Raw genomic sequence first — 27,956 nt, 5'->3', positions numbered from 1 at the left:
AAATCACCTCATTTCCCAGACATTTGATGGAGAAAAAAAAAAAAGCTATGGCCCTTTTTTGTTTTAGGCCATAGCTTTGTGTTTTCTTCCTGACATGTTTCAAGAAAAGCCAAATTTTGCATAATTTCTGTGTCATACTGAGTCAGTCATGACCTAATCAACTGAGCCGTAGACATCACTGTATTATTTTCAGAAATGGGTCAGAAGATTTGCTTTAACTTCCGTCCTCTTCAGTTATATGTGGCTGGCGTAATTACACCGAGGCTCAAAGATCTGTCAAGACGTTAAGAGAGGCTGATTTGCCTTCGTTCTGCCTGACAACAGGAAGTACACGTTTTTTTCTGACACAGGATGTGGTTTCAGTCATGCAAGTGTAAGAGGAAGAGGGGAGGGCTGAGAGAGAGTGCACATTATCTTTTTTGTCTTTTCTTTGAAAAGTGGGAACAGGTGCTTTTAAGATTTATGGTCTGATTTTTAATGTAATATTCTTATAGTTACTGCTGTTTCTTTTCATAAACACATTTGGAGATGCTATGAGAGAGGAAAAGATGGAACTTGAAGAGACGGAGGTTGATACATCACCTTCCTGGTATGACTTTTTCACAAATTATCAATAGCCGCTCAAACTAAATGACATTTTGGTGTTTAACTGTCATTCTGATCAGCTGTTGTGGCCTATAAACTCACTAAAGTCTAATAGCTGTTCACTAATGAACTAACAGATGATCATTTGGATTATACACCTAAGATAATACATTCATGTTTTTTTCAGTGTCATATTTCCACTTTATTTGATTCTTATTCAGGTCTCCTGTATCTAGAGACAGGCTCCTCACATACGCCAACCTGTCAGATATCACAGGGGTAAGTTTAGTTTTGGTCGTAGATCTTATGCATATTTTGATGGACAGACCTTAAACTGTAGGTCTTGCTCCTTTGAGGAACACCATATTATCTGTTGGTTTCTGAGCAGAAGAAAAGAAAACAAGACCCAAGTAGTGATGCTGAGCATTCAGCCCGAATCTTGGAGGACTGTGTAAGTTGTTATCTATGATATAAGATGCAACATGCCTGATCTAAGTATGCTGTAAATCATTACGATATAGTCTTATAGAGTACTAGATGTTTGAATGTGATTGTTTGAGCATCTTACAAAAACAGCCACGATATTTCCTGTTAGTCTGTCTTTAGATGATCTAAAGATAATCAGCGGGTAAAGTTCTTTCAACTTAATAACTGATTATGTATGAAGATTAATGTACGTGGGTTGAAGGGTCTGACATGGTGAAGGTGGTCTACCTGTTTGTGCTCTACACCGGAAACTTGTTGAGACCATGTGACTCCATAACAATCCATGGTTTTCCTGGTCTCTGACACAAGACATCTAGAAAAGAGCACTCATCTTTCAAAAGAAATGAAGGAAGGTTACAGTAAAAGAATGAAGCAACTTGTGCTCAGCTGTGAGGAAAAAGCTGACAAGAAAAAAGCTTTACAACTCAGTTTCCTGTCTGAATCCGCTACATGCACACACTCTGAATGATAGCGGTTCAGTCTCACTTGCCGTTGTCGCTGTTTCTTCAAATACTGGCACTTTTGACCCTGTGGACTTTTAGAAAAGAAACTCTCACGCTAATAAAACACCTGAAATAATGAACAGGTGAAAGCTGTTAATACAACACGGCTTCAATACTGTAAAAACCAATTAGAATCTAGGACCAGAACCATATGTTTTGCAAATTAGGTCTGATCATATTCTGTGGTGGAAATGACGTTGTGGAAATGGCCTAGTTTTGCTAAGGCTAAGTTTATAGTTAGAATTTATTGTACCCTAAATACATTGCCATTCACACGTTTTGAATACTTTGATAAAATTGCAGCTTGATTAGAAATTATGCAAAAAAAAAAAAAATTTCCTTGTTAACAAATTACAAAAGTTGATCAAACTTCTTTAAATAAAAAAAATGTTGCTGTGGAAATTACATCATAGCTTGTCAGATTTTGATATAAAATAACTTGGACAAATTTATGATTATAATTTTTTAGATGATCATAGTTTTTAAAACAAATTTTACGATTGATTTTTTTTAATGACTTATTTTAGTAATGAAGTCTTGGTATATGGTAAGGGTTAAACTGAGTAAAAAAAAAAAAATGATGAATGCTGGAAAATGCTTCCAAATTCATTATAACATAACCGTAACATAGCAAAAAGAAAAAAAGTGGCTGTAGTTGAAAAAAACACACACTCACTGATTTGTGCGTGAAAGTCTTTGTGTTCTGTGTTATTGTTCTGTTTACTGATATTTGGTGGAATAAACTCAGAGTGTATAGGTTTACTGCTTTCATCTGCTTGTGGTTATATGCTTGTGCTGACATCTGTGCTACACTACACGTCTCTTTCAGGAAGACGATGACTTTCCCATCAGTGACCACATACAAGATTCGGAGGTACAGAAATTAATATGCATCCTTGTTCTAGTACATTTCTGCTCAACACAGCAACGGTCTTGAAACCTTTAGAGTAGTCAAAACATCATGATCAAGTCTGATAAAGCTCAAATTTCAATTTAATTTCTCAGTGCCTTGGTGTTGCATGCTAGATATTTAATGGCCCACGATACATTAAAACATAACGATACAAGTACATTTTAACCTTGACCCTTATTCTCTGCTGTTGGCCTCATATTAGGGTCCATGTAACAAAAGAGTCAAACCAGTAGATAAAAGTGCTTCAGTCACTGGTATCATAACACCGATGAAGACCCCAGCACTGAAACGCTTGGGCCAGTCCATACAGGTACAATAAACCTCTTCATGCACTCACTCGGCTTTTCTCGTCCATCTCAAATATGTATACATATATACTAATATGAATGTATGTTTATTTATTTTCCTCAGCGTTCTATCAGTTTCCGGACAGAGGCTCGGCCGTTGCCCCCAATGCCAATAAGAACACGTCAGAAGGCCTCTTCATTTCCACGCCGGCGGAACAGTCAGCTGTGGAGTGATACAGTTGACATTCTGAGCCACGAGCTCAGTACCAAAGAGATCAAGAGACAAGAGGTGTGAAAAGCTGCTTGAATTAACACCACAACACAGAGACATGCTTCGTACTCTTTCAAGTTTATTTTTTGCATGATGTCATTTAATTCTTTATTAACAAGTTACAATTAAAAGCACCAGGCTGGTAGTTTTGGCTCGTGTACCTTAATACCTTTTTAAAGAGCTTTCAGTGGCCCAACTCTGTCTTCACTACCTTAGTTGTGAAACAGGAAGTGAGCTGGAATACAAAGCCATGTTCTCTATTTCAGTGTCAGAATTTCCTCTGAAAGGCTCTGCCAAAACTGACTGGTAGCAGTTATAAAAGTGTGCGAATTTGTGGTATCTTCTACTTATGTAAGGCCTCACGAGGTTAGCAATACCTGTGCAGTTTTTACCCTTCTTTTATGTATTATCTACCTCTTTATTTTCTTCACCTGCAGGTAATCTATGAGTTAACCCAGGGTGAGAAACAGCTCATTGAGGATCTAAGTCTAGTGAAAAAGGTTTGTGCAGAATTCAGCAGCTTTGTTTCTACTGTCTTTATGGAGTGAATTTAATTTCAACTCTCCTGACAGGTATATTATGAACCGATGCTGAAATTAGACATTATGACAGAAAGTGAGCTGGGACAGATATTTGGAACCCTTGATTCTTTAATACCCCTTCATGAAGGTAAATGTTAGTGAACTCTTTGTAGTTGTTTCTTTGAGATATGATTGTGTATTCACAATTATTTACCTGTGCATTTAGATCTTTTAGCTCGTCTTGAAGGTCTTCGTGGAGCAGAGAAGACTGTGCAAGAGGTCGGCCCGACCATGATGGACTGGGTCAGTCTTATGTTTGACAGCCTACCAACATGTAAAGATAATAACAAAACATTGTTGTAGTCCATTTTTCTTAAAACATTGCCTTTGCTATTATCGATGCAACTCTAAAGGTCCATTCACTGGTGAAGTTTCAATTATCGTTCAAATTCTATGAGAAAGGGGAAGAGTATGGAAGCCTATTTCTAGCGAGCAATAAAAAACAGAGAATTGCAATAAATTAACTCAGAATTCTGAGAGAAATGTCCACATTCCGAGATATAAACTCAGAATTGTCAGAATAAACTCAGAATTACATGAACAAAGTCAGAATTCAGTTTATATACAATTCTGACTTTCTTTTATGTTTACAACATATAGAATTTTAAGACAAAAAGTTCAATTTCCTTTTTTTTCTTTGCAAAAACAGGCTTCCATAGGGATGTCCACATAACAGCTACAGACACAGATGAACAATACCATTGGAATTATGATGATGATGATCAATAAAAACATTGACAGCCAATCAGAATTTACCCAACCCGTAAAAAATTTGACCATTTAAAGGCACAATATGTAATTTTCGTCGCTGGAGGGCGCGTATTCAAAATAAACAAAGAGGCAAAGGCTTAGTTTGATGACGCTGTGACTGAGTGTGGAATCATGGGAGTTGTGGTTGCAGAAATCATGTTCATGGATGATTTATTAACGTAGTAGAATGAAGGAGGGTGAGGAAATCGAGGGGTTATGACATCATTGGCAGGCAACACAATGACACTATATACAAGGTCCATGTCACTAGTTAAAATTGCTTATTTCTCTGGATTTAAACATTCTTCGAAACATTTGGGATCATGTAAGTACACAAGTCAGCAAAATATATAACACTGTTCTAGTGGTTTTTGGATATTTTAATTAAAAAATCTTACATATTGTGCCTTTAAAGCAGCAGACAACAAAAAGGCAGCTCACGCTTATAATACATTTATAACTATATAATACATATATAACTGAAGTTTTATTTATAGTAGTAAATAAATAAGATATTGTTCTTGGTGTGAACGGGCCTTAAATTTCACCCACCGAACTTCAATAAAATATTTGAGTGGGTTATAAGCTCTTTGCTGTCTTTTCATAGTTCCCATGTCTGGAGGCGTATATCACATACTGCTGTAACCAGGTTGGGGCAAAAGCTCTGCTCGATCAAAAGAAGCAGGACAGACGGGTCGAGCATTTCCTGCGGCTGTGCCAGGAGTCGTCCTTCAGCAGAAAGCTAGACCTGTGGAACTTTCTAGACTTGCCTCGCAGCAGGCTGGTGAAATATCCTCTGCTGTTAAAGGAGATTCAGAAGAGCACTCCACCTGAGCATCCGGACGAGGAAGCGCTGCCACAGGCGGTGAGTTTAGATGCTTTCACATATTGCATACTAACACTGGATATGGTTCCAAGTTACTTCTTCCTGAATGAATCATTAGGTACGTCCCAAGTACCCAGATGATGCACTTAACCGAAAAAACTAAGTGTGGAATCTTGGACACTTCATGCATTCAACTGTCGCAACTTTAATTACTTTGCGAAGGGGGAGGGGCTATCAGACTCCAATTATTAATGACAAAATAACCTTATATAATTCATACACTGCATGGTTGAGTACATGGTGCGCAAGTACATAGTGTATAAGTGCATAGTGTATAGTGCATCATTTGGTACTCAGTTAACGTTTTGAACAAAATGGTTGAGTGATTGATGAAATTATTCAGACATGAAGCCATATTTGTGCCATATAAATATATTGGAGAAATAGTAAGGGTAATATGCTAGGATGCTAAGATGCAATGAAGCTACCTTTATTGTTGCCTATAAACAATTGGTTGAGTGATTCAGTGATTCACTTTTCAAGACCTGCCACCAGGGTTGCCAGGTTTTGACAGCAAAACCCGCCCAATTGCTACTCAAAATTATCCCAATCGCTTTTCAGGGGGGATCCCCCGGTAAAAAGCGCATTCTGGAGGGTAAAATACACATTTTTTGGTGGGGTTCCCCTGATAAAAGTCGCATTCCAGGGGCTAAATATCACGTTATTGGGGTCGCTTCAACCCGCGGACATGGAAAAACATCCTGCAGAATGAGTGTTAAAGTAGCCCAATTCCCGCGGACTTGGCAACAGTGCCTGCCACCTAATGTTGTAACAATGCAGCTAGTATATCCTTTTATTTCTTGTTACCTCAGATGGAACTAATCCAAAGGATTATAACAGAAGTCAATCTTAAAACTGGAGAGGCTGAGTGTCAGTTTTACAGACGGGGGCTGTGCTACTCAGAAGACAGCCAGAGGGTTTCAGAAATCCAGGCATCTCGTTTTTTATACTGCCATGGTGAACTGAAGAGTACTAAAGGACAGGTAACTGCGTGTTTTTCATCTAAATTGATATTTTATCTTTTCAACAAATGTATAGCATTTCATCATTCCAGTGTTTAAACTAAAAACAATTCACACAGATATTTTCCTTCTAATTTCTCCTCTCTAGAAGCTGCATGTGTTCCTCTTTGAGCTGGTATTGGTTTTGACCCGATTAGTGGCACAGGATAGGGAAGGACCAGTCCAGTTCCAGGTGTATCGTCAGCCCCTCCCAGCTGCTCACCTCCATCTGGAGGACCTACCTGATGGAGAGCCAAGCAGCTCTGGATCCTTTCGTGGGGCTTTTACGGGCAATGACAAAGGTAGCAGCATTGCATCTTACACTTATAATGATTTATTTATTTTAAAAAATTCAGCTGAAAGCATATGACGCATACAGGATTGCAATAAAATGATTACCATTGAAATGGAATAAACCGATTATTTAGTTTAACAGTAGCAAAGTGTTTAATTTCTTTTCACTGTATGTTATATTTTTATATTATTATATAATACTCAATATTTAAAAATTTTCAGTATTTTAATATATTTAAAAAAAATAATAAAACAAAATTTAAAAATTAATTTTGATTTATCAATTGCTTAAAAAAATAAGAAAAATAAAGGTAACCAGAATGCTTTTTTTTTTAATGGAAGAGATTTCAATTTGAATAAACCAATTTTTTTCTTGCAGTAAAAAATATGATTGAAAAACGATCGCAAATCGAACTTGACAGAAGCGGACGTTTCGTCCTTATAAATATTTAAAAAGTCTTCAGCATCGATATTTTACCAATGATTTACGATTAAAAAAGTTACAGTGACAGTAATTTATTACTTTGTGTCAGAAGTGCACATCAGTGATGCTCAATCCAAATAATATATTTAATTATTTTACATATAATGAGAAAACATACTTGTTCAGTCACGACTGCTCCATTTATTTGTAATCACAAAAATGCATAAAACAACTCAGTCCATTTAAGTCCAAAGGCATACACGTATAACACAATAGAAAAACATTGATAAATCCATGTTTGCGTCAACTTCTTTAGAAAGATGGATAATTCATATAAATTTTCAAAGAAATAATATAATGTGAGGATGTTTGGCCGCTGTCCTGTTTCACTATGGCTACTGTTATCCTTTCAGCCAAATTGTGCAAGGTGCAAGAGCATGTCAGGAGAAGTAGAATAATAATGAATTACTAATTTGAATCAGTACATTACAACGAAAACAATACCTTAAAAATAAAAGAAGCAGGTTTTTGCGATTATTAATGGAAACCGATAAACTTCTGGAAAGTCCAAGGATCCAGTAAGCGAATTCAAACAGTTGGACAAAACTGCTAATGCAGAGAAAAACACGGCCAATTTAATCAGAGATTGTGGAGAGAATAGTGACTCACGTCCAGATGTCAGTAAATTATTATTTTCATTGTGTATTTGGATTAAAAGCAAGAATGTTTTATAATGGACTCTGGCTGGCTGAGGTGCTATGCGGTGGTAAGAAGTTTAGCGATTCTGAATGTATCCAGTGGAGGTTTAGTGGTCTTTGACGTCTCTCTGTGGTCCTGTTTGGTATCACAGCTTGACTTGTGGTTATTTGTATTGAAAACGTTTGTGTAATTACTGATTGATTGTGTCACTATACATAGCCTACATTGTGAATTATGAAAATTAAAAAGTAGTTATTTAACATAAAAAACATAAATAAATAAGGGGGGGGGAGTACCGGCACTTCTTTTTTTCCACTTCAAGTACTGACAGAAACCCATCATTTCCAGTCAGAATAGAAATAAATAAATGTAATGGTAAAAAAAGATTTTCCACTAAACATATTCCAGTGAACGTAGCAGCATGGGGAACAGCCGTTCATTCTTCAGATTCTTCCGACTGGTATGCCCCAAACGCTCTGGATGGGTTGAGCTACACCTGTACTCATACTACGACACAAACTGACCCGTGGTGGATGCTGGATCTCATGAAGACGTACAGCGTGGGGGGGGGGGGGGGTTAAAATACTTTTCACAGGCAACATACATAAATCGTTACATAAACTTTTCAGTATTTTAAAATGTTTTAAAATAATTTAAAAATAATAATAATACTAAGAAGTTTATTTTGATTTACTATTGCTTTTATAATGCATGCATTAGAGGCTTAAATGTTTAACTGTTTTGCAATTCTATATGCTTTTAATTTGACATCGGATGTGTTTTAATTGCTTTCACTTCATTCTAATTCCACATTTTATTTCTAATTCCCTCCCAGTGAAGAACTGTTTTCGTGTGAGTGCCACAGGGCGCTCCAAGTCTCAATCCCACAGCCTGCAGGCTAATGACTCCTTCAATAAGCAGCAATGGATTTCATGCCTGCGCCAAGCAATGGTCCAGTCACGGGACAGACAGGCTCAAAGCAGCCACTGCAAACCCTCCGAGCGTTTAAGCCCTGACCCTGCACTCTATAACAACATCGCTGAACTCAACCTTAACTCTGATGTGGAGATGCCAGACACATAGACCAGGGCCACCGGTGCTTTCCAGTTCATTCACAAACACAGAATTTCACTGTTATTGTGACTGTGACAGCCGACTTTCTCAGGACAAATGAGATCACACAGTTGCTGTCTTACACCCTGTCTAGAAACTGTGAGAATAATGTCATGTAGCTATATTTGTATACTTCACATGTGGATGTTTGTTGGTGTCAGATGTCTCATAAGGAGAATATTTCATATTAGATTTATGCATCTTGCGTAACCTGTTTTTTAATTTTTTTACATTGAGAATACTGTGTGATATTTGTTGAATATATGTTTTAGGCTATGTGCCATGGGAACCATCTCTCAGTTCCTCATTCCTTTAAATTGGCACCATTTCTATTTCATATAGTTAATAAACAACAACATTTGTGCAATCTGAACGGTAACTAATCTTAGATGAGTCCAGGATTTTTGTCATTGCATTTTGGTAGCATCAGGGCTAACAGTTCTGCAAGTCTTTCACTGATATAACCTGAATATAGACTAAATGCTAATTTTCTCTTGATATAAATCAACTGTATTTATGTTTACCTTGAAATGTCAGTTTCAAAAATCATTCTGATGGTACAGTGAATAATAAGGCGAACGGCTTCTTTCCAACGCTCCCCTCATATGTCTGTTGTAAAAGTGTGTAGCGGTTACGAAATTTTGGCTAAAAAGGCAGATTGCTTTACTGCAGCAATACATGCACGTGTACAGCAATCCACTGTTATTACGACTCATTTAACTATAGGGGGCCCCAAAGTCGCAAAAATACATACAACTATATACAGTTGCTTTATAGGTAGCCTATTCTGTGCCACTTCTATGCCAAAAGGTATTCGTTCCCCTTTTTCATTTCAGTGCATAATCGTTACCGTTTTGTTTTCAATAAACTGACAACTTCCATAAAAGTGGACCTGTTTTTTTTCCTAACATTAATTTCACTTATTAGATTAGTGCTAGTTTTCACTTTTACTAGTTTTTATTGAAGCTATTTCTCAGTCATGTTGTTGTCTGCCAATTATTGTATGAACATTTTTTTTTGGGCAAGAAAATATGATCAACAAAAATACAATATTGCGTTGAATTAAGAAGCTAAAGTATATTTTATGGATACATAAGCATGCAAAACCACGGCTAGAGACAACATACACTTGTCAACTTTTTACTCAAAATAAAATAGAGCGATTTTGACTTCCACAACTTCCTAGTGTGACAACTAACCCCATTTTCGCCTACTAATACATAGTAGTTAAGACTATTTCTCTCCATTAACATTGATACCATAGACTGTGATTGATACTAGCATACTTTCAGTAGGCTAATTATTCATAATGTGCTGCAGTTGTAGTTTACTGACTGTGAGTAGCGTGCAGACAGTCTACTCTCAGTGTCAAAGCTGTTCTTAAGCAAAGGCGAAGACGTGGCTAATTATAGAAGATCCAAAAGAGAGAGAGGAAAGATTAGCCATGATTAAAGCTCGTTTATAAACACAGCGACAGGACAGGCAGGTGAACAGCAGGTGTAATGAGAGCACAGTAACGCTTATACACTTTCGAATTGGGCTTGATGTTTGGATAGAGACACTGGCTCTCATTGACCATCAGTCGGAAAATAAGTGGAGACCATACTGTGTTTTGAAGGGTGAGTAAACAAATGTTTATGCGATCATTTTATGTAATGAATGCAATTTTATTGGAAATATACCTTTAAAAAAACAACACGTTTATTTTTTTTTAGTTTTGCTGTTTTTGTTTTGTTTTTGTTTTTAATTAACCAACGCTCAATGCTCTCGATCAATATAGTTGCTTAATGAATAAGATATTCAAAGGGTTTTCATTATTCATGATTTCATTCACAGGATCATTGGCAGGGTTGCGCGGCACGCAGATGTGGTAATGCCAAGAGCTGAATCCACTGCAATGGACAACTCGTGTCAGGCCCTGTGCCGGACCTTAGTCACTCAAAATGGCCTTCAGCCAGAGAACGTGGACATTTCACAGTCTGTACTATACACATCCATCATGGGACTCCTGCTGGTGACAGACAATAAGGTGAAGCAGTGTTATGCCATTGACACATTCTGTCTGAAACCTACCATATTAGTGTGTTTGACACATGGCATATATTATATATAGGCCTATTCTGTTAACTCGTATATGCTGGAAACAACAGGCTTAGCTTATCTGCAAACCATATTGATAATTACTATAAAAAAGCATAAAATACATGTGTTTTGGCACCTGTAGGTGCTCACCTCGAGTTATGTATATCTGGTCTTAACCTCAGTGTCATACGTGATAGTGTCTTCCTTCTGTTATAATTGGATCATAGACCTATAAATGGACACTCAGTCACTGCAGGAGGGACAGTAAATGGCAAACCTGTTGCCGCTTGTGATGTAATTGAGGAAGTCACACTGACAGTCATTTGCTGTAACTTTTCATCCTATAGAAAGAGCTGAAACTGGGAAATGGACAAGTTGGACTGCGTAACGTTGGAAATACTGTATGTTCTAATTCAAAGACAGGTTTTAATGCTTATGTTTGCAAGAAAAAAATCTCTCCCATACATATTCAGATGTTCTCTTTTGTTTGTAGTGTTTCCTTAATGCCATCGTGCAGTGTCTCTCTCACACTCGTAGTCTTCGGGACTACTGTCTGATGAGAACTTACCTTCAGGACAAACACTCCAACCAGGAACCTGTGCTTATGAATGGTAAGCACACTTCAGCTGTTATTTAATAAGGGGTGAAGTTGTACAGCAAATCAAAATTTGAGGGGTTTGGGGCTGCATGGTTATTAAAAAATAATGCTAAAAAGATTTATTTGAATTATTATTTTGTTTTACATTTTATATATTGATTTAATGATTTTAAAATCAGGCATTCCTCTACTACTTTCTTAAATATTTTTGTTGATGACTTTATTGTAGAATTCTCTAAAGTTTTGGCTGGCTTGTGGGAATGTGATGGTGGGGAAACCACAGTGAATCCTGGGAAGTTTTATCACGTCTTTAAAGAGTCAGCGCCTTACTTCAGTGGCTATAGGTATGTTCAATACAAATTATTACAGATATCTATTCAGATTTCTCTGAAAAACACAGTATTTAAAATATGTGCTATGGTACTGGTGTTTAGAGAAATCCTTCTCAGTTGTTATGCATATAATATTTTGCAGACAAATAATCTATCCATTTCATTTCTCACTCACACAGTCAGCAGGATGCTCAGGAGTTCTTGCGGTTCCTCCTGGACAGGCTTCATACAGAAATTAACCGTCGTCCATCTAAACGTCCTGCAGTTATGGAAATTAAGGAACCAGCATACACACGATTCAGGTACTCCACAAAGAGACAGATCTTGAAAGGAGCAAACTTATCTGGAGTCATTTAGAGCCTTTAAATCAATCGTTGTCTCCTGCAGGATTTCAGAGGAGGCCTTTGCAATGTGGCAGAGGCATCTTGACAGGGATGTCAGTAAAATTGTTGGTAAGCAGTAGCAGTGTTAAAATAATGATATTATAATAATCAGTTTTACCAATACATTTAATGAATAATTTTGCATGAATAGGCATATATAAATCCCATAGCAGATCTAGACATGTGGATCTGGGGGAGGTGGAGTGCACTACAGGACCAGCTTACAGCAAACCCTGAATCAAACTATTTAAATGTTGAGCAAGCAGTCTTATTGGCTGCAGAATCAGCAGCGGCCAATCAGCTCTTGTCATGTAGTAAATTATATGAATTCTAGATTGCATGTAAAAGACCTATCAGTTTGTGGCATCTGGAGTTTCATGACACAACTGTTTTGTTTGCATTATTCATTCAACACCTTATTCATGCTTACGGTTTGTTTGTTTTGTTTTTTGTATGCAGAACCATTTGACCATTAAACTTTCAATACATTTCTGGATTTTATAGATTTTTTTTATTTCATTTTATATGTGAGTGTGTGTATTAATGATTAATGAATCTATTGATTATTTAGTAAATACATTAAAAAAAAGTCATTTTTTTCCTTCTTTTTGTTTACTTCTGTCCATTTTAAATCCTGGTGCACCTGGTGCTCAAATATTTTTCACTTCTGTCACAGATTTGTTCTCCGGTCAGCTGCGCAGTTCCTTGCACTGTTCAGTCTGCTCCCATTACTCCAACACCTTTGACGTGTTTTGTGACCTGTCACTCCCCATCCCAAAGGTAACACTCCCAGGCCCTGTCCTCGCCTTCTGGTGTTGTGCGGATGATGTGTCATCATCATTTTTGTTTGTGTGTATTGCAGAAGAGTGATTATAGACGAACCGTCACACTGAGAGAGTGTCTAGACCTCTTTTCACAAGAGGAAAAACTTGATCAAGAAAACTCACCAGTGAGTGAAAAGCATGGCCAGTTTTTGCTTGCATTAAAATGGGAAATTCTACTGATGCCCATGGATGTGTATGTTTCTTAGATGTGTGAGCGGTGTAACCGTCGCACTGAGAGCACAAAGAGACTGACCATCCAAAGGTTCCCTAGAATCCTCGTAATACGTATCCTTTTCAGTTAGTCAGATGGTGATTATCTGTGGTGTGGAGCAGTAAGTGTAAGGTCTTGTGACCAAGTACATGCTTTACAAAAGGTACATTGACTTAACTTCCCATCGCAGACTTAAATCGATTTGCCATGTCAAGGTACTCAATCTCAAAGAGCACAGTGCCAGTTTCTTTCCCCCTGAATGGGCTGGATTTAGGGCCATTTGGACCTGTTGACTGTGGTGAGATGTTAATACCTGAATAAGTATCATGCGCATTATAAATTTTGGTTATTGTTATGTGCAGAGGTGTATGAAATATTACTGAATGTTTGCTTTCAGGTCCAGTGCTGTATGATCTTTATGCAGTATGCAATCATTCAGGCACAGTAAATATGGGACACTACACGGCTGCATGTCGAGAGGAGGAGGGCTGGTGCTACTATAATGACTCATGGTGTGTGCAGTTTTTTGTCTGATCTTTGTTTTTAAATAAAATAATGGTATTTAAAGGCCAGTTTTCTCACACGATATGCAAGAATAGTAATTTGCTCCTATTAGAGATAATATAGACAAATTATATTATTTGTTTGTTTGATGATGTTAGAATATTTTATAGTAATAAAGTATATAAAAATAGGAAAATGTGTATACATTAATGCTCTGTTTCTTTCACAGTGTTGGTGAAATAATAGAGGAGAAGCTTCAGTCCAATCAGGCATATGTTCTCTTCTATGAGCTCAAAAGCTGCAATATCACCAGAAAATGAGGGCAGAGAGTGTGTTATATGAGACTTCTGTGATTATCTGGCAAATTTCAGATACCACAGAAAAAATGTTGCCCTGTGATGTTGGGAGAAAGTGAATGAGCTTGAAAAAACTGGTCAATTTACATTATTCAATTTCATTGTAAATCCATGATAATGAGGTATTTTTTACTACATTAAACAATGTGTTTTATTAACTTTATGCACTCAGGAAAGCACATTCTTTTAGAAAAACATGCCTGTTGTATAAAAAAAACCTAGATATGTAAGGACTTGTTTGCAGTGAAATGTTGTTTGTTTTATTTTTTCTGCATTTTCTTATTCTTAAATTAAAATCTGTACTTTGTAATTTTAATGTAATTTTAATTAAGAGTGGAAAAACAGGGCTGAACTAAACATGGAAATTAATGCAGCTGGTGGATAATATAAAATGTTTGTCTGACTGTGCAAGCACACTGTACATTATGTCTGGCTTTACACATATGAGGACTTCCATCATATAAAAGCTCTTATGCTTCTGTTATGGAATGACATGCAAAATACTGTGCCATAAACGAATGCCCAATTCCTCCACTTTAAATCTTTTTGACCTAGTGTTAAATCTGATATTTAGATTGAACACTTACCCAAGTGTATAAATGTAGAAAAACCTTTTTAATGTTTGTTTTAGTTTAGACATTGAGGTAATGATTTACAGCATGCCACCCACTTTTAATTTACTTTAATAAATTAATATTTTATACATGTGACTCCAGTTCACTTATGTTAATTCACGCTGATACTGCATTAAAGAAATAAGGGTTATTGCAGACCTGAGATTAGAGAGAGAGAGAGAGAGAGATAGATAGATAGATAGATAGATAGAATAATTAAAATGAAAGAAAGTCTCTTATGCTTCTGAAAATTACAATTTAAAATTATAGCATATTAGATTTCTGAAGGATCATGCATGTGACACTGAACACTGCTGAAAATTCAGCTTTGCCATCACATTAATAAATTACATGTTAAAATATATTAAAATAGAAAACATTTCTTTTAAATTGTAAAATTAATTAATAATATTACTCTTTTTAGTATTGTTTTTTTAATCAAATAAATGCAGCCTTGGAAAACATCTTGATTTTTCCAGTCTTTTGACAGGTAGCGTATCGATGTGACTTATTATGAATAATAGGCTATAAAATGTATGACTTACTTTATTTTAATAGAACAATATTAATCGAACAGTTAAGTCATTCAGTACTGTATCTACACTTTATTTTTCGGTTGCTTATTGATTTATAGAGCAAACACCGCCATCTGCTGGACTAACGTGAAACCTCAACATCTCAGCGCATCCTTCTCTCCCTGTTTGTCCGTAATGGTTTAACCCGTTGCCTAGGCGCTCGGTACAAGCTACTGCGAGCAGCTGCAACAAAACACTTGGTAGGCCTCAGGAGAGGAGAGCACTCTACTGTTGCATCAATATTTGTAAACAGACAGACATCATTAACTGTTTCAAATCGATTTTGAAGGACAACGACAATCGTATTTTGTTTTATTTTTAACAGGCGTCTGGAGGATATGAAAAGAAGCTCGTGCTTAATACCTGCGAACTAGCCCGCTAGCCAAAGTTAGCGGACTGGACTGTGCTTGGGTTAGGAAACTTTTTATATTGCAGTAAAAAAGCCTGTTGAGCCCGAAGCAACATTATTCTTGTCAAATACACCCGTGACTGCAGATAAATTATGAATATGTGAGAGAAACGTTTAATAACGGATGATAATGGATTATGCAGAAGATCACGTGTAACGTTAGTCATTTTTTTTACAGTTGCAGTGTTGTCAAAGGTTGTTACTTTAGCTGTATTGTGTTCAACTTAAAGGCATGCAAACTTCAGGAACACGTTGAGTTATGTTTTATGCTTTTTTTTTTACAATAAAGTGATGATTAGTCCAGAGACTGACATGGGCGGAGGCAAATGCTGGAAACCACAATCTAAACTTTGTTCCCATAAAAACGCTTGGCTAATTTGCATGTGATGCACGGACTCCAGTTGAGCTGTACACGGCCATGGAAAAAAGAGAGGTATGGTGTCGTCATTTTTATGTTTATAAATATGACATACGCATGAAATGTTAATGAAGATCATGCAATATGCTTGATGACTAATGGTAGTTATGTTGACATACAAAAAAAAATAGACTTATAGGGGCAGTTGTTTTTAATTTCAACAGGTGTAATAATATGTACTTTATTAATACATATAATGAAATAACTTTATGACAGTAATTCTCAATCTTTTGTAACCCCAAGGTCTTCTTGTATCTCTGTTTAAATTATATTACAGAACGTTTAAACCTTTTTGACTCCAAGGCCCCCATTTGTCAACGACAATATTCGAAGGCCACCCATGTAGGCTAAGATATTTCTGGCACTTCTGCTGTAATAACACTGTAATAATGCTGTAATAAGCTGCTTGTTTTTTAATTACACTGTCAATACAAGAACTATATTCAAATTATATTAAAGTTTCTTCTATTTCTATTATTTATATTTTTCTAGTGATTATGGAGTAAGGTTTTTACATTTTATTTTTAAAAGGCCATTTCTCAGCACCTTACTAAAAATATTTAACACTTAATCTAAAAATAGATATTCATTATAGAAATTTCCATGACTTTATGATTTTAAGAATTTTTTAATCTTTTCCTAGTCTAGAAATCTCGCGTTTAAAATTTCCTCATGTATCTAGGTTTTCCTGGGCTGTGGGAACCCTGGTTCTTAAGAAGAATTATAGTTGTTGAGGAAAATAATTGAAATTAAAAATACAATGTCTGTTTTCATCTTGATTTATAGTTGTTTTAGCTTATTTTAATTCTTGTTTTGTCTTATTTTAAATCATCTTAAGCATCTTGAGGCCCCCCTTGGAAGTTTGCTGAGGTTTGCAGTTGTCGAGAACCGCTGATCTACAAATCTAATTTTAATAAAATGTAATTAATTTTCATTCTAAAACATTTTGCAGCACCTTTAGAAGTTTAAAAGCCTCCCAGTGGATCCCAACCCCCCATTTAAGAAACGCTGCTTAATGAGACAGTATAGTGAGATATTAGGCACCTTTTGAGACGTACTTAACACTGAGCAATTAGATGTGCTGGTGACAGAGTGTTGAAGACGGTGTCGGGTAACCCAGGCCTCATCAAGAAAAAAAAAAGGCTCATTGTTTTGTTTCCTCCTAAGGAAAAGGAGCTGGACGAGCTCACCCTCCGCTTGCAGAGGGACGGTGTGTCCCCTGAGGCTCCAGCAGAGGTGCGTGAGCTGCACCTGTGGCTTTTGCTCCAGCGCAGCGAGGGCAGCCTGAGCGCAGCCACTGAAGACCTGCAGACTTTACGCACACAGCAGGCCAGCGAGATGAGAGAGGTGAGCCAGCAGATGGCAGGCCGGGCATCCTCCCACCCTAAAGAATAGCTAATGATGGTCTCCCTCATCAACACTGTAACATGACCACACTGTTTCCTGACCAAAACACACTGCTTCTGTAGCTAATGCTTTTGCTGTGCTGTGTGGTTGTTTGATGGGTTTTTTCAAGGTGGAAAATTACGTGGAGCATATTCGAAACATGCTGGAGGAGCGGGAATCTCTTACAGCGGAGTACGAGCGTGACAGCGAACAGCTCCGTGCTGAGCTCGCCCTAATGAAACACCAACAGGGTGAGTTTGAACTCGTATTGGTTTTAACATACTTATAAATAAAATAGAATGTGGTCTAAGTTTGGTCAGTGAGTAGTTTGGTTGCATGTTACTCGTACTATTTCTGCATTATGTATATTTGTGTACTAAATATAAGTATGCATACAGTATTCTGCAGTGTACACAGTATGTAAATGTTCTGTATGCAAAGAACTCATAGATCAGCTACTACATTTGTCAAATGTACAGTATATTATAGAGTGTGCTGTGTAGAATACTGTATCCCACAATGCAATGTGCTTGGCTGGACCTGGATCTGGAAGTAATATCAGCCACAATTTTCTTCTCTCATTTGATCTGACATCCAAGTGTTAAGATGTTTTTACCAGTATTATTTTAATATAATTTACATAATATTAGTAGTATTTATATTGTTTATGAATATATTAAAAGTATTTATTAATATTTTGAATTTGCTTTTATTTTTATATTTTCATTTTAACTTTAGTTTGTTTCAATAATTTTAAGTTCTCTTGTCATTTTTATTAATTTCTTCCCATTTATATTTTCTTTTTTAGTTTTTTTCATATTTCTCTTTTTTAATTGATTTTTATTTCAGTTTTAGTTATTTTTAGTACTTCAACTTCAACAAGGCCTGTTCACACCAAGAACAATAACTATAACAACTACAGCATATTAGTGAATACACCAACAGACATGAATGTTCTGATTATTTTACACATTGCAGTAATGTTGTCTGTTGCTTTAAATACCTACTCACTTAAAAATCGGTGGATTCTGATTGGTTGTGAATTTTTTTGTCATTCATCAGCTGGAAAAAAAAAAATTGTTCCTTTGTCTCATTATCATTATAGTTATGGTATGCACTTTCCTATTCCCTTTAGAATTAGAACGATTATTGTGATAGTTATCATCTTTGGTGTGAACAGGCCTTTAAACTTAATTTATTTCAGTTATTAGCAGTATTTCTCATTTTCATTTTTTTTTTTTTCGTTTTTCATTGTATATTTAAAGTTGTTTTTATTTGACTTTTTTCCAATTAACTTTTTTTTTTCAATGTAATTGCATTTATTATTATTATTATTATTATTATTTAACTTAGAATTATACAAAAAAATGCAAAATAATTCTATTTCTGAGGTGATAAAAAATAGTTTGTGGTATTTAGTGCATTCTGCACTGTAGAGCATAGCACTAGCATTCTGCACAATGTCCTTATAGTCCAGTAAGTGGTCTTTAGTCATGTTTGTATGTGACAGACTCCCAGTGTAAGGAGGTGGTGGAGATGCTGGAGCAGGAGGGTCTAGCAGAGATCAGTCAGAGCAGTGCCAGTGAGCAGGTGGCCTATCTGCTGGTGGAGAGAGTCACTCTCCTGGAGAGACTGGAGGCTGCGGAAAGAAAACTGGACACCCAGACCCTCACTGGCAACCTCAGAGAGGTGCATCTGCAGGTACTATGGGAAATATTTTTGAAAACTTTATATCAGTTTTCATAAAAGTGTAGGTCAGCAGGTTGACCATTATAATATCTAAAGTTTATTTAGGATACAGAAAATGCTAGCTGTGGAATCAGCCAAATGTGCCTATAGCAACATCAGCATACTGAAAAAAATTTATAACTTGAATGAAATGGCAAAAAATGTACATATTAATATGATAATATTGAATAAGAAATATACGTGTTGTTAAAATGTGGAGCCTTCTCTTAATAGTAATGCCTCAGTTGAGGCTCATTAGTTTTGTGGTCATTTTAATATCTCCTCTCTTATGGAAATCAGGAAGAGCTGGATCATATGCGTCACACATGGGAAGAGGAACTCAGGCAGCAAAAGGAAAACATGAATAAGGTGAGAAGATCTCAGTGTCACATGAGCAGAAAGCATCTTCAAAAGCAGCGTGTTGAAGTCATATCCCATTTATCTATATTTAATTGTTTCATTGTCCATCTCTTGATATGTTCTGCATCATAATTTCTCCCGATTCTTTGTTCCTCGTTTAAATGGACAGGAATCATCAGTTCAAAGTCCTTGGAGGAAGTTCTTTGGTGTGCGCAGGGCTACACTAAGAGCACAGAACCTTCCTGTAGGTTTCATATCCTTCATGTCATAAAAAAGGCATGACAGAAATGTAAATCAAGAGAGGTGGAACCTTCCATATTGTCCTAGACAGGATAATTATTGTCCTTAAGCAGATTAGGGCAGCTCCATGGTCACCTCATGAAATAATACATGCCTTGGTTGAACACAAAGCAGAGAATAACGATATCTTCTCACATGCTGAGCTTAGCATGATCACATTAACTCCTCTTATTTTCACTCTGGACCCTAACAGCACTATGGACCCCTTTCATTCAGGGTGGTTACTAACCAGAGGCTGGTTGTCCCCTTGATGCAGTTGTTTCTGATGGTTATAAGGGAGCAGGTGCATATTAAACTCTGTTCACACTGGAACATGATCCACATTCAGCTTCACCTGTGTTCTGTGGCTTATGCATGTTAAAAACGCATGGATGCTGACATGCTCCTTGCTTGACCAGCCAGTGAAACCAGGTTTATGTCTCACTGAAAGCTCTGTCCCCTGTAGGGCCACAGTGAAGAACTCAATAGAGAATGCACAGAGCGCCAGAGGCTGGAGAGGGATCTGGAAGAGGCATCGAGTCGTCTTGCTATGGCACATAAAGAGATTCGCCACCTGACGGATGAACTAGATCTCGCTCGTAAGGTCCAAAACTTGTGTGGTAAGTAAATGCAGGCTTCAGATTATAGCGCTAATGGTAATTATTAGTGATGCTGTGGTAGTAAAATTCAGTCAGTAAGCTGATTATAATTATTTTCACGTTATGCCAGATAACTGATAAATGACTGATATAATAAAATTCTATAGTATACTTCTATACTATTGTAGCCTACATATAGTACCATTCAAAAGTTTGGGGTTTTGGGTACAAATGGTTTTTCTTTTTCTTTTTTTGAAGTCTCTTAAGGATGCATTTTTAAAAAAAATCTAAAATATAGATAAAATAGTAACATTGTGAAATATTATTACAATTTGAAATTACGGTTTTCTATTTTTATATACTTTAAAATGTAATTTATTCCTGTGATTGCAAAGCTGAATTTTCAGCAGCCATTGCTCCAGTCTTCAGTGTCACATGATCCATCAGAAATCATTTTAATATGCTGATTTGGTGCTCAAAAACCCCTCTTATTATTATCAATGATGAAAGCAGTGTTTTTGTGGCAACTACATTTTTTAAATTTCAGGATTCTTTGATGAATAGAAAGTTTAAAAGCATTTATTTGAAATGGAAATATTTTGTAACATTACACATGTCTTTACTCTCACTTTTGCTCAATGTAATGTGTCCTTTCGAAATAAAAGAGCTAATTTCTTTCAGAAAAATCTTACTGACCCCAAATGTTTCAACGGTAGTGTAAATAAAAAGATAAAAACCCTACAAATTTGTCAGCATTTTTTTTTTTTTGCAACATGTGAATGTAAGCATCACAACATTATAATATGTACAGTATAAAAATGAAATTTAATTTTGAGATTTGTTAAAGATTACATTTAACAGAGTAGTTATTTTAAAATATGTTTTAAATGAGCATTAGACTACAGTATCGGTAACGTAATCTAAATGTAAAAATAGAAGTAATGAAAGTAAGCAATTAAATATTGAATATTAATTGATGCCTATACAAAAAAAAACAGTTTCTAATATATTGTGCATCCTTAGTAATTATTGTTTTTTTTTAAGGGACTAGACTATTATTTTCCACTAAAAAAAAGCCATACAGAACACCCCATTCACATTGACATGACTAAGCATCACTCAAGTCATCTTTAGAAAATGTAAAAATCTAGTTTTAGAATTTTGTTTGCTATTTTGCCTTAGCGCGTAATGTAAACTCAGAACAAAATTTTCATTTCAGTACCTGACCTGCAGAAAACTGGGGAGGAAGTGGAGCAGTTGAAACAGGAAGTGGACAAGCTTAAACAGTGTGGTGAGATTGTGTCTGATACTGCAGCAAGATATCACGTGTCTCTTCAAAAACTTCTCACGTTTGCTCACGGTTTATGACTATATTCAAATTTATTTATAAAAAATGACAGTGCTGTACATAAAGACAGAACGAACCATAAAAACATTTCAAATGATGTGTATTGGTTGTAATCCCAATGTTTGACAGATATGGTGGAGCTGCAGAAGGCCAAGGAACACAATGAAAGACTGGATAGTGAGATTCGTGTGCTGAGGGATAGAGTTCGTTCCCTGGACACAGAGAGGAGGACTCTTCTTAAACTGGCAAGAATACTTGTTTTCAGAATTGTAGTTTTAGTGCCACTACCTGTAAGGTAGTCTTATTTGCAAACACGGAACAGATATAATTTGCCATGTTGGGTGTGCCACAGGTTGAACAATCAAAGCTGAACTTGGATCAAGGGATCAGCGTACCTTTAGAACACAATAAAATACACTCTACACAGGTAGATATTCATACTATTACGGTCTTAAAAGCACTAGTTTGCATATATTACATGACACAGGTAATTTAATATTTGAATAGTTTCCTTTGAGAGCCTTCCGAATGCTTTTTTGTCAGGGTGTTGGGAATAATGTCAATCCTGATCCATCACTGGATGTAGAGGATGAGATACTCCACAAAAGGTGAAGCTTTGTCTTCTTTTATAGTACTAAAAGTTCTACATGTCATTGCTTCCACTCTTTAAAGATGCTGATATGGCAGTTTTATGATGGCAGGTGTCAGAGAGTGTCTGAAGATAAGGACAGTCGTCTGCGAGAGCTGGAGAGGAGGTTGCAGAAGCAGCAGCGTGAGCATGAGGAGCTGGTGGAGAGGAATGAGGAGCTGGAGGCGCTGCTGGGGGAGGCGCAGAATGCAGCGAAAGAGGAGCGGGAGCGACATGAGTGTGAGATAGAGGGGTTACAGAGAAAGGTGCGTTTTTATCCGTCCACATTGGGCTAAATTTGATAAGTAAACACCTGAATGTAGAGACTGACTGATTTTGGTTCTAGATTAAAAGCATTGAGGAAGAACTGAGTAAGAGAAATAGTAAGAAACTTGAGAAGAACAAAGAAGATCAGGTTCGTGGGACTGACTCTGAGGTAAAGGTTAAGACACATTGAAAAAGTCCCTGACCTGTACCCTCTAATTGTGTGGTAGGGTAGGATAAATGATATTTTCATTATCTTTTAATCTAAAGCTTAGCGAGAGCATTCAAGAAAGACTTAAGTTCCTCGAGGGACGTCTTGCTGAAGAAAAAGGTTGGAGGAAACAGCTGGAGGTGGATCTATCTGTAGCCAAGGCTGCTCTCAAAACGGAAAAAGAGGTAATGTCATTGCCACACATGACTCATCATAAAATACACAGTTTGAAGTCCTGGAAATTTGTTCATTGTTCATATAGCACTATGCATTTGTTCAGAAGAGTTATAAATAAAGTGATCTGAAACCATAAATGCCACATGGTTATTTTGTGGACAGGTCATGCAAAGAGATCATGAGGAGCTTAAGAAATTACGTGTGGCGGTCCAGAGACTAGAGGTGGAATGTCGACAAGGAAAGACACTTAACAAGAACCTCACACAGATTAAAGGAGAAAAGGGAATTTTGGAAGAAAAGGTAATAAAAATGAAGGTCACTAAATTATAGGGTTATATTGCAAAGAATGCAATCCATTTGTTGTTAGAATGCTCAGATATAATTCCCATAGCTTGTAAATACTCACTGAGGCTGTTTTTGTACTCTGCAGGTGGCCCAGTTGGAGCGTGCTCAGACACGACTCCAGGACAACCTGACCCTTCAGACAGAGAACAGCCGGGCCGAAGAGGACCTGAGAGACAGCAGGGGACAGGTGGCAGAGCTTAATTCTATGGTGGACAAGCTGAGAACAGAATTGACTCGACTGGAGAAGGAGCACAACACTCTAAGGTAAGACACCCTGTCACAGATACATCACTGTTTTCCTCCTTTTTCGTCTCTGTATGTCTTTTGTCCAATATAGCTGACATTATCCCCATCTTCAATATAAGCTCCAGGTCTCTGTAGAAAGCATGTTGTAAGATGTTTTGGGCCTCTGTGTTAGGGATGAGCTGATGGAGAAACGCAGGCATGTGATGCAGCTACAGAAGGAGCTCAGCGAGAAAGCCCATGAGAGGCTTCAGACTGACGGTGAGAGGGAGAGACTCAGTCTGGAGCTCCTGCATGTCAAAGAGCAGCTCCAGTATGCTAGAGAGCAGATGCCCAGAGCATCACAGGAGCACACGGCCAACCGCAAGCCCACTGCAGAGGATGATGGACATTGTCAGGTAAGGCTACTTTATAAGGTGTTTCTTCAACAATGAATGATTGGCCCCGGTTTTTTTTTTTTTGGGGGGGGGATATCTAGGCTAGTGATCATTCTTCTCTAATATGTGTTCTAAAATGATATTATTATTATTTTTCATTATTTCATTTTTAATGTTTTTTTAATCCATTGTTAATTCATGTACCAACTTAATGTTTCCATTTTTTCCAGCTTAAATAAACAATAATACACTATTAAAGAAAATTATCAAAATAAAATGATATCCATATTTTTACATTTACAATTAATTGTTATATTTATTAAGACCAAGTATAAATCTTATCAAATTAGTTTTGTTGAAGTATGTCTACATTTATTCCAAAATAATAACTATAAGAACACAGTAACAAATTTCACATTTCATGAATTTTTTTACCTTCTTTTTAAAAGTCAACTTAAAAAGATTTTTTTTTTTTTATTGACCCCAAACTTTTAAATGGTAGTATTTGCTGGAATCATGTGTAAACATTATGTGCTGCTCCTCTAGCTGGCCTGTGTGAAGTCAGAGATGAGTAAGCTACACTCCACCCTGGAGGAGGAGAGACAGCTGGCCGGCCAACACCAGCTGGCCCTGCAGGCCCAGATCAGTGAAGCTCAGGCCCGGGCTAAGGTCAGTCCTGCTCTCCAGTCACTCATACACCCACACAAACATATTCACATTCATTTTTACATTTATTCATGCACAAAACATTCTTAGAACCTGCATAATTTAATTATAACACTATTGTTTTTTAATGTTCTACCTGTTTGCCATGCATAACGTGACCAAAATGTGGTTATCCACAGGCTCAAGACTCACTCCTACAACAGAAGGGAGAGGAGAACAAACAGCTGAGACAGGACCTTCAGAGAACCCAGCATCTTTTCACTTCTGCAGAGCGAGAGCTACGCTATGAGAGAGAGAAAAATCTAGACCTTAAGAGACACAATGCACTGCTAGACCAGGAGAAGATCAAGGTAAAAAAAAAACATGCAAAGAAGTTGTGCCAGGTGCCAAAAAGTATTCGGACATTAAAGTTACACTTAAAATGTATGAACGTTGTTTTGTTGATTTTAATGCTCAGAAACCTTATGTTTCTGCTCCTGATAGCTGTGTGCAGAGCTGAAGCAGGCCCAGGCCAAAGTAGCCCAGCTGGAGGGGAGCGCAGCAGGACATGTGGCAGAGCTGGAGAGACTCCAGCAGAGGGTCAGAGATCTGGAGCTGGAGGTGGCCAGAAGCGCTCAGAACCGACAGACTAACAGCAGCTTGATGGAGGAGCTTAATTCAGAGAGAGCGCGTGTGATCGCTGCTGACAAGAAGGTGTGTGATTACAGCAGATTGAAAAACTTCAGTAGTATAGCAGTTATGAAGAACATGTTAATTGAACATCTTTGCAGGTTGTAGAACTGCAGCAGCAACTGAAAAACACGCTGCACCAGCTGCGTCTGGAGGAGGCCAGAGCAGGAGAGACCAGCAAACTGGAGAGAGACACCAGAGACATGTCTGATAACCTGTCTGCCCTCCGAGCCCGACTGCAAGAGGAGCAACTACAGAGGTCAGACAGGTTACTGCGTCACAAGTAGTGTTCATTTTGGCAGGTGTTTTTAAATTCAGTCTTAGTCTTAGTCCTGAGTCAAACGTCCTTTTTAGTAATCATATTTAGTCAACTTGTCCTGTTTTTTGTTTAGTCAAGTTTTAGTTGAGTCTGCGAAAAAGTCTAGGCATTTTAGTTAATGAAAAATGTATCATATTATAGTCATACTGCATAATGGTTAGACTAATACACACAAAATAGGCGCAATTGTTGTATTATTAGAAATATATAATCAGTTATATATTAGTTTATTTTACCTTATCTAGTTTGCTGTTTTGTTAAATTGTTATATAAATGAACAAAACAGGTAAAAGTCAAAAGCTTCTCTAAAGCTAAAACTGTGAAATTCCTAATATTCAATAACTTAAATCAATTAAATCCCAAAAATTATATTGATGTTTTGTATTACACTTCAATCTTGTTTTTTAAGGGCAAAATCTTGTTTTTTAAGAGCAAAGCTCTGATGGTGGATTTAAACTGGCAAGCCCAAACATGAAAACTCTTAGAGGTTTATACTTTTATTTAATTTTTTGGGTAAAGAAAATACAGAGATTTTGGATATAGAGAGTTTTTATTTTTTAACTACATTTTAGTCTTGTCTTTTTTTGTTAAACATATTGTATGTTGATGTAGTTATAGTTTGATATTGTCAGTCTTGCCTTGTCTTTGTCTCATCTTAATCATGGTAAAAAGTGGTCACACTTTATTTTATAGGTCTAATTCTCGCTATTAACAAAATATTAACTATGACTTTTGCCTCAATAAACTCTTAATTTGCTGCTTATTAATAGTTAGTAAGGTAGTTGTTAGGTTTAGGTATTGGTTAGGATTAGGGATGTAGAATATGGTCATGCAGAATATGTGCTTTAGAAGTACTAATAAACAGCCAATATGTTAATAATAGGCATGCTAGAAGTAACTAGTTAATAGTGAGAATAGAAGCAACTAGTTAATAGTGAGAATTGGTCCCTACACTAAAGTGTTACCAAAAAGGTTGTCAACAAATATTTTTCATCATAGAAATAACAAATAAACAAAATTAACATTAGTCAGAAGCCAATATACTTGTAGTGGGTTTTAAGATGACCTTCTGTGTTTCCTGACAGGAAATTACTTGAGCAGAAAGATGAGGAACTCCAGCAGCAGGTGCGCTCATTGCGGGCGAAGGAGGCGACTCTGACACGCAAAAACTCAGAGATGTCTCATCGCACACAAGAGCTGGAGACGCGGCTGCAGGTGCAGGAGAGTGAACTTAGCACAGCTAGAGAAGAGGTTTGTGGGGTGAAACTGAATCTGACTTCTGCTGATATTATGTGCTAATGGAGCTCTTGACAATGAACTACCAATGTGTCCTGCAGCAGAGAAGCAGTCAGAAGAGCTGCCACAGGCTGGAAGAACAGCTGCTGTCTTCCCACCATGAGTCTGAGAGACTGCAGGAGGAACTGAAGCTGGTTGTTCAGCAGCTTGACACTAACATCCGGTATCATTCTTCAATGGGTGGACATTATAGTGTATGACACATAGGGCCAGATTTACTAAACAGGGCAAGTTAGCACGAGAGTGCAATTCCAAAACATTGCTGATGGGCATGGAACTTTCTGCGGGTGATTTACTGACAACACGCAAATTAAAGAACACAGACGCAACATCTCATTTCCATAATGACCAACGCAATATACCAAGCGCAGCGCAAATTAGCGTAAGGATATGTTCGAAATCGGATAATGTGTCCTTCTGGCATTCCAAATAAATTAATTAGTGTGGAAAAAATCCTCTCACTTCTACCACATGCTCTCTGTTTTCTGCTGTGCCTCCTCCTAGCAACAACAAATGCAGCCATTTCAGGCGCAAAATTAAGATATGCTTTTTTGGGGCGTTAAATAATGGCGCAAATACCAGTAATTTGATAAGAGCAAACGTTAGTAAATCACATTGCATGATTCATTTTAATACTCTCCTCCCATAAATTTTGCATCTGCAAGGGAAACTCCTACAAATTAGGGATGTGCATCTCATGACTCAGGCCGATACGATACACATCTCGATGCATAGCCAACGATACGATACATTAAAGATACATATGAAGCAGCTACCGATGCGATGCGATGCGATATGATTCACCCCTATTAGGATTCAGTGCGATCCGATTCGATTCAACACAATGTGATTCGATGCAATATGCAATGGAGAAAATATGATCACTTTTAATGCCTCGAGGCCTGTTTCATAAAACAAGTTAACCAAATAAGCCAGGCTTATTTCAGTTAGTCTGACTCATT

The 27,956-nt window shown here is 37.0% G+C and overlaps 3 protein-coding genes across 6 annotated transcripts in view; all 3 read left to right on the top strand.

The window, feature by feature from the left end:
- Positions 1-385: 385 nt before the first annotated feature.
- Positions 386-9,668, top strand: LOC107737584 (rho guanine nucleotide exchange factor 3-like). The gene is made up of 13 exons (XM_016549132.1): positions 386-589; positions 807-864; positions 974-1,036; positions 2,404-2,448; positions 2,690-2,797; positions 2,899-3,063; positions 3,483-3,545; positions 3,618-3,714; positions 3,793-3,869; positions 4,984-5,241; positions 6,075-6,245; positions 6,373-6,565; positions 8,516-9,668. The coding sequence occupies exons 1-13, from the start codon at positions 534-536 to the stop codon at positions 8,761-8,763; spliced, it is 1,602 nt and encodes a 533-aa protein (XP_016404618.1). The 5' UTR covers positions 386-533; the 3' UTR covers positions 8,764-9,668.
- A 567-nt stretch (positions 9,669-10,235) lies between these two features.
- LOC107737585 (ubiquitin carboxyl-terminal hydrolase 21-like) lies at positions 10,236-14,747 on the top strand. Its single transcript, XM_016549133.1, has 13 exons — positions 10,236-10,412; positions 10,630-10,822; positions 11,223-11,276; positions 11,369-11,486; positions 11,703-11,817; positions 11,985-12,107; positions 12,193-12,257; positions 12,865-12,968; positions 13,051-13,137; positions 13,219-13,297; positions 13,414-13,521; positions 13,621-13,735; positions 13,957-14,747. The coding sequence occupies exons 2-13, from the start codon at positions 10,667-10,669 to the stop codon at positions 14,045-14,047; spliced, it is 1,215 nt and encodes a 404-aa protein (XP_016404619.1). The 5' UTR covers positions 10,236-10,412; positions 10,630-10,666; the 3' UTR covers positions 14,048-14,747.
- Positions 14,748-15,451: 704 nt separating this feature from the next.
- LOC107737582 (coiled-coil domain-containing protein 30-like) overlaps positions 15,452-27,956 on the top strand; it is a 16,103-nt gene continuing 3,598 nt past the window's right edge. The window contains exons 1-24 of one of the 4 annotated variants that reach the window (XM_016549127.1): positions 15,452-15,683; positions 15,971-16,114; positions 17,267-17,446; positions 17,616-17,736; positions 18,996-19,186; positions 19,514-19,582; positions 19,743-19,817; positions 20,319-20,472; positions 21,671-21,742; positions 21,929-22,044; positions 22,152-22,226; positions 22,343-22,407; positions 22,501-22,693; positions 22,774-22,863; positions 22,962-23,087; positions 23,242-23,379; positions 23,510-23,688; positions 23,843-24,065; positions 24,591-24,713; positions 24,890-25,060; positions 25,194-25,403; positions 25,481-25,638; positions 26,784-26,949; positions 27,036-27,157. In XM_016549127.1, coding sequence (XP_016404613.1) covers positions 16,100-16,114; positions 17,267-17,446; positions 17,616-17,736; positions 18,996-19,186; positions 19,514-19,582; positions 19,743-19,817; positions 20,319-20,472; positions 21,671-21,742; positions 21,929-22,044; positions 22,152-22,226; positions 22,343-22,407; positions 22,501-22,693; positions 22,774-22,863; positions 22,962-23,087; positions 23,242-23,379; positions 23,510-23,688; positions 23,843-24,065; positions 24,591-24,713; positions 24,890-25,060; positions 25,194-25,403; positions 25,481-25,638; positions 26,784-26,949; positions 27,036-27,157 — 3,032 coding nt within the window. In that variant the 5' untranslated portion in view covers positions 15,452-15,683; positions 15,971-16,099. Of the gene's footprint in view, positions 15,877-15,970; positions 16,115-17,266; positions 17,447-17,615; positions 17,737-18,995; positions 19,187-19,513; positions 19,583-19,742; positions 19,818-20,318; positions 20,473-21,670; positions 21,743-21,928; positions 22,045-22,151; positions 22,227-22,342; positions 22,408-22,500; positions 22,694-22,773; positions 22,864-22,961; positions 23,088-23,241; positions 23,380-23,509; positions 23,689-23,842; positions 24,066-24,590; positions 24,714-24,889; positions 25,061-25,193; positions 25,404-25,480; positions 25,639-26,783; positions 26,950-27,035; positions 27,158-27,956 lie in introns of all 4 variants that reach the window. The other 3 variants (XM_016549125.1, XM_016549123.1, XM_016549124.1) reach the window with 3 other exon arrangements.

The sequence above is a fragment of the Sinocyclocheilus rhinocerous genome, unplaced genomic scaffold, assembly GCF_001515625.1.
Source record: "Sinocyclocheilus rhinocerous isolate Xijiao unplaced genomic scaffold, SAMN03320098_v1.1 scaffold72, whole genome shotgun sequence".
NCBI lineage: Eukaryota > Metazoa > Chordata > Actinopteri > Cypriniformes > Cyprinidae > Sinocyclocheilus > Sinocyclocheilus rhinocerous.
This window is presented reverse-complemented; position numbering and strand designations above follow the sequence as displayed.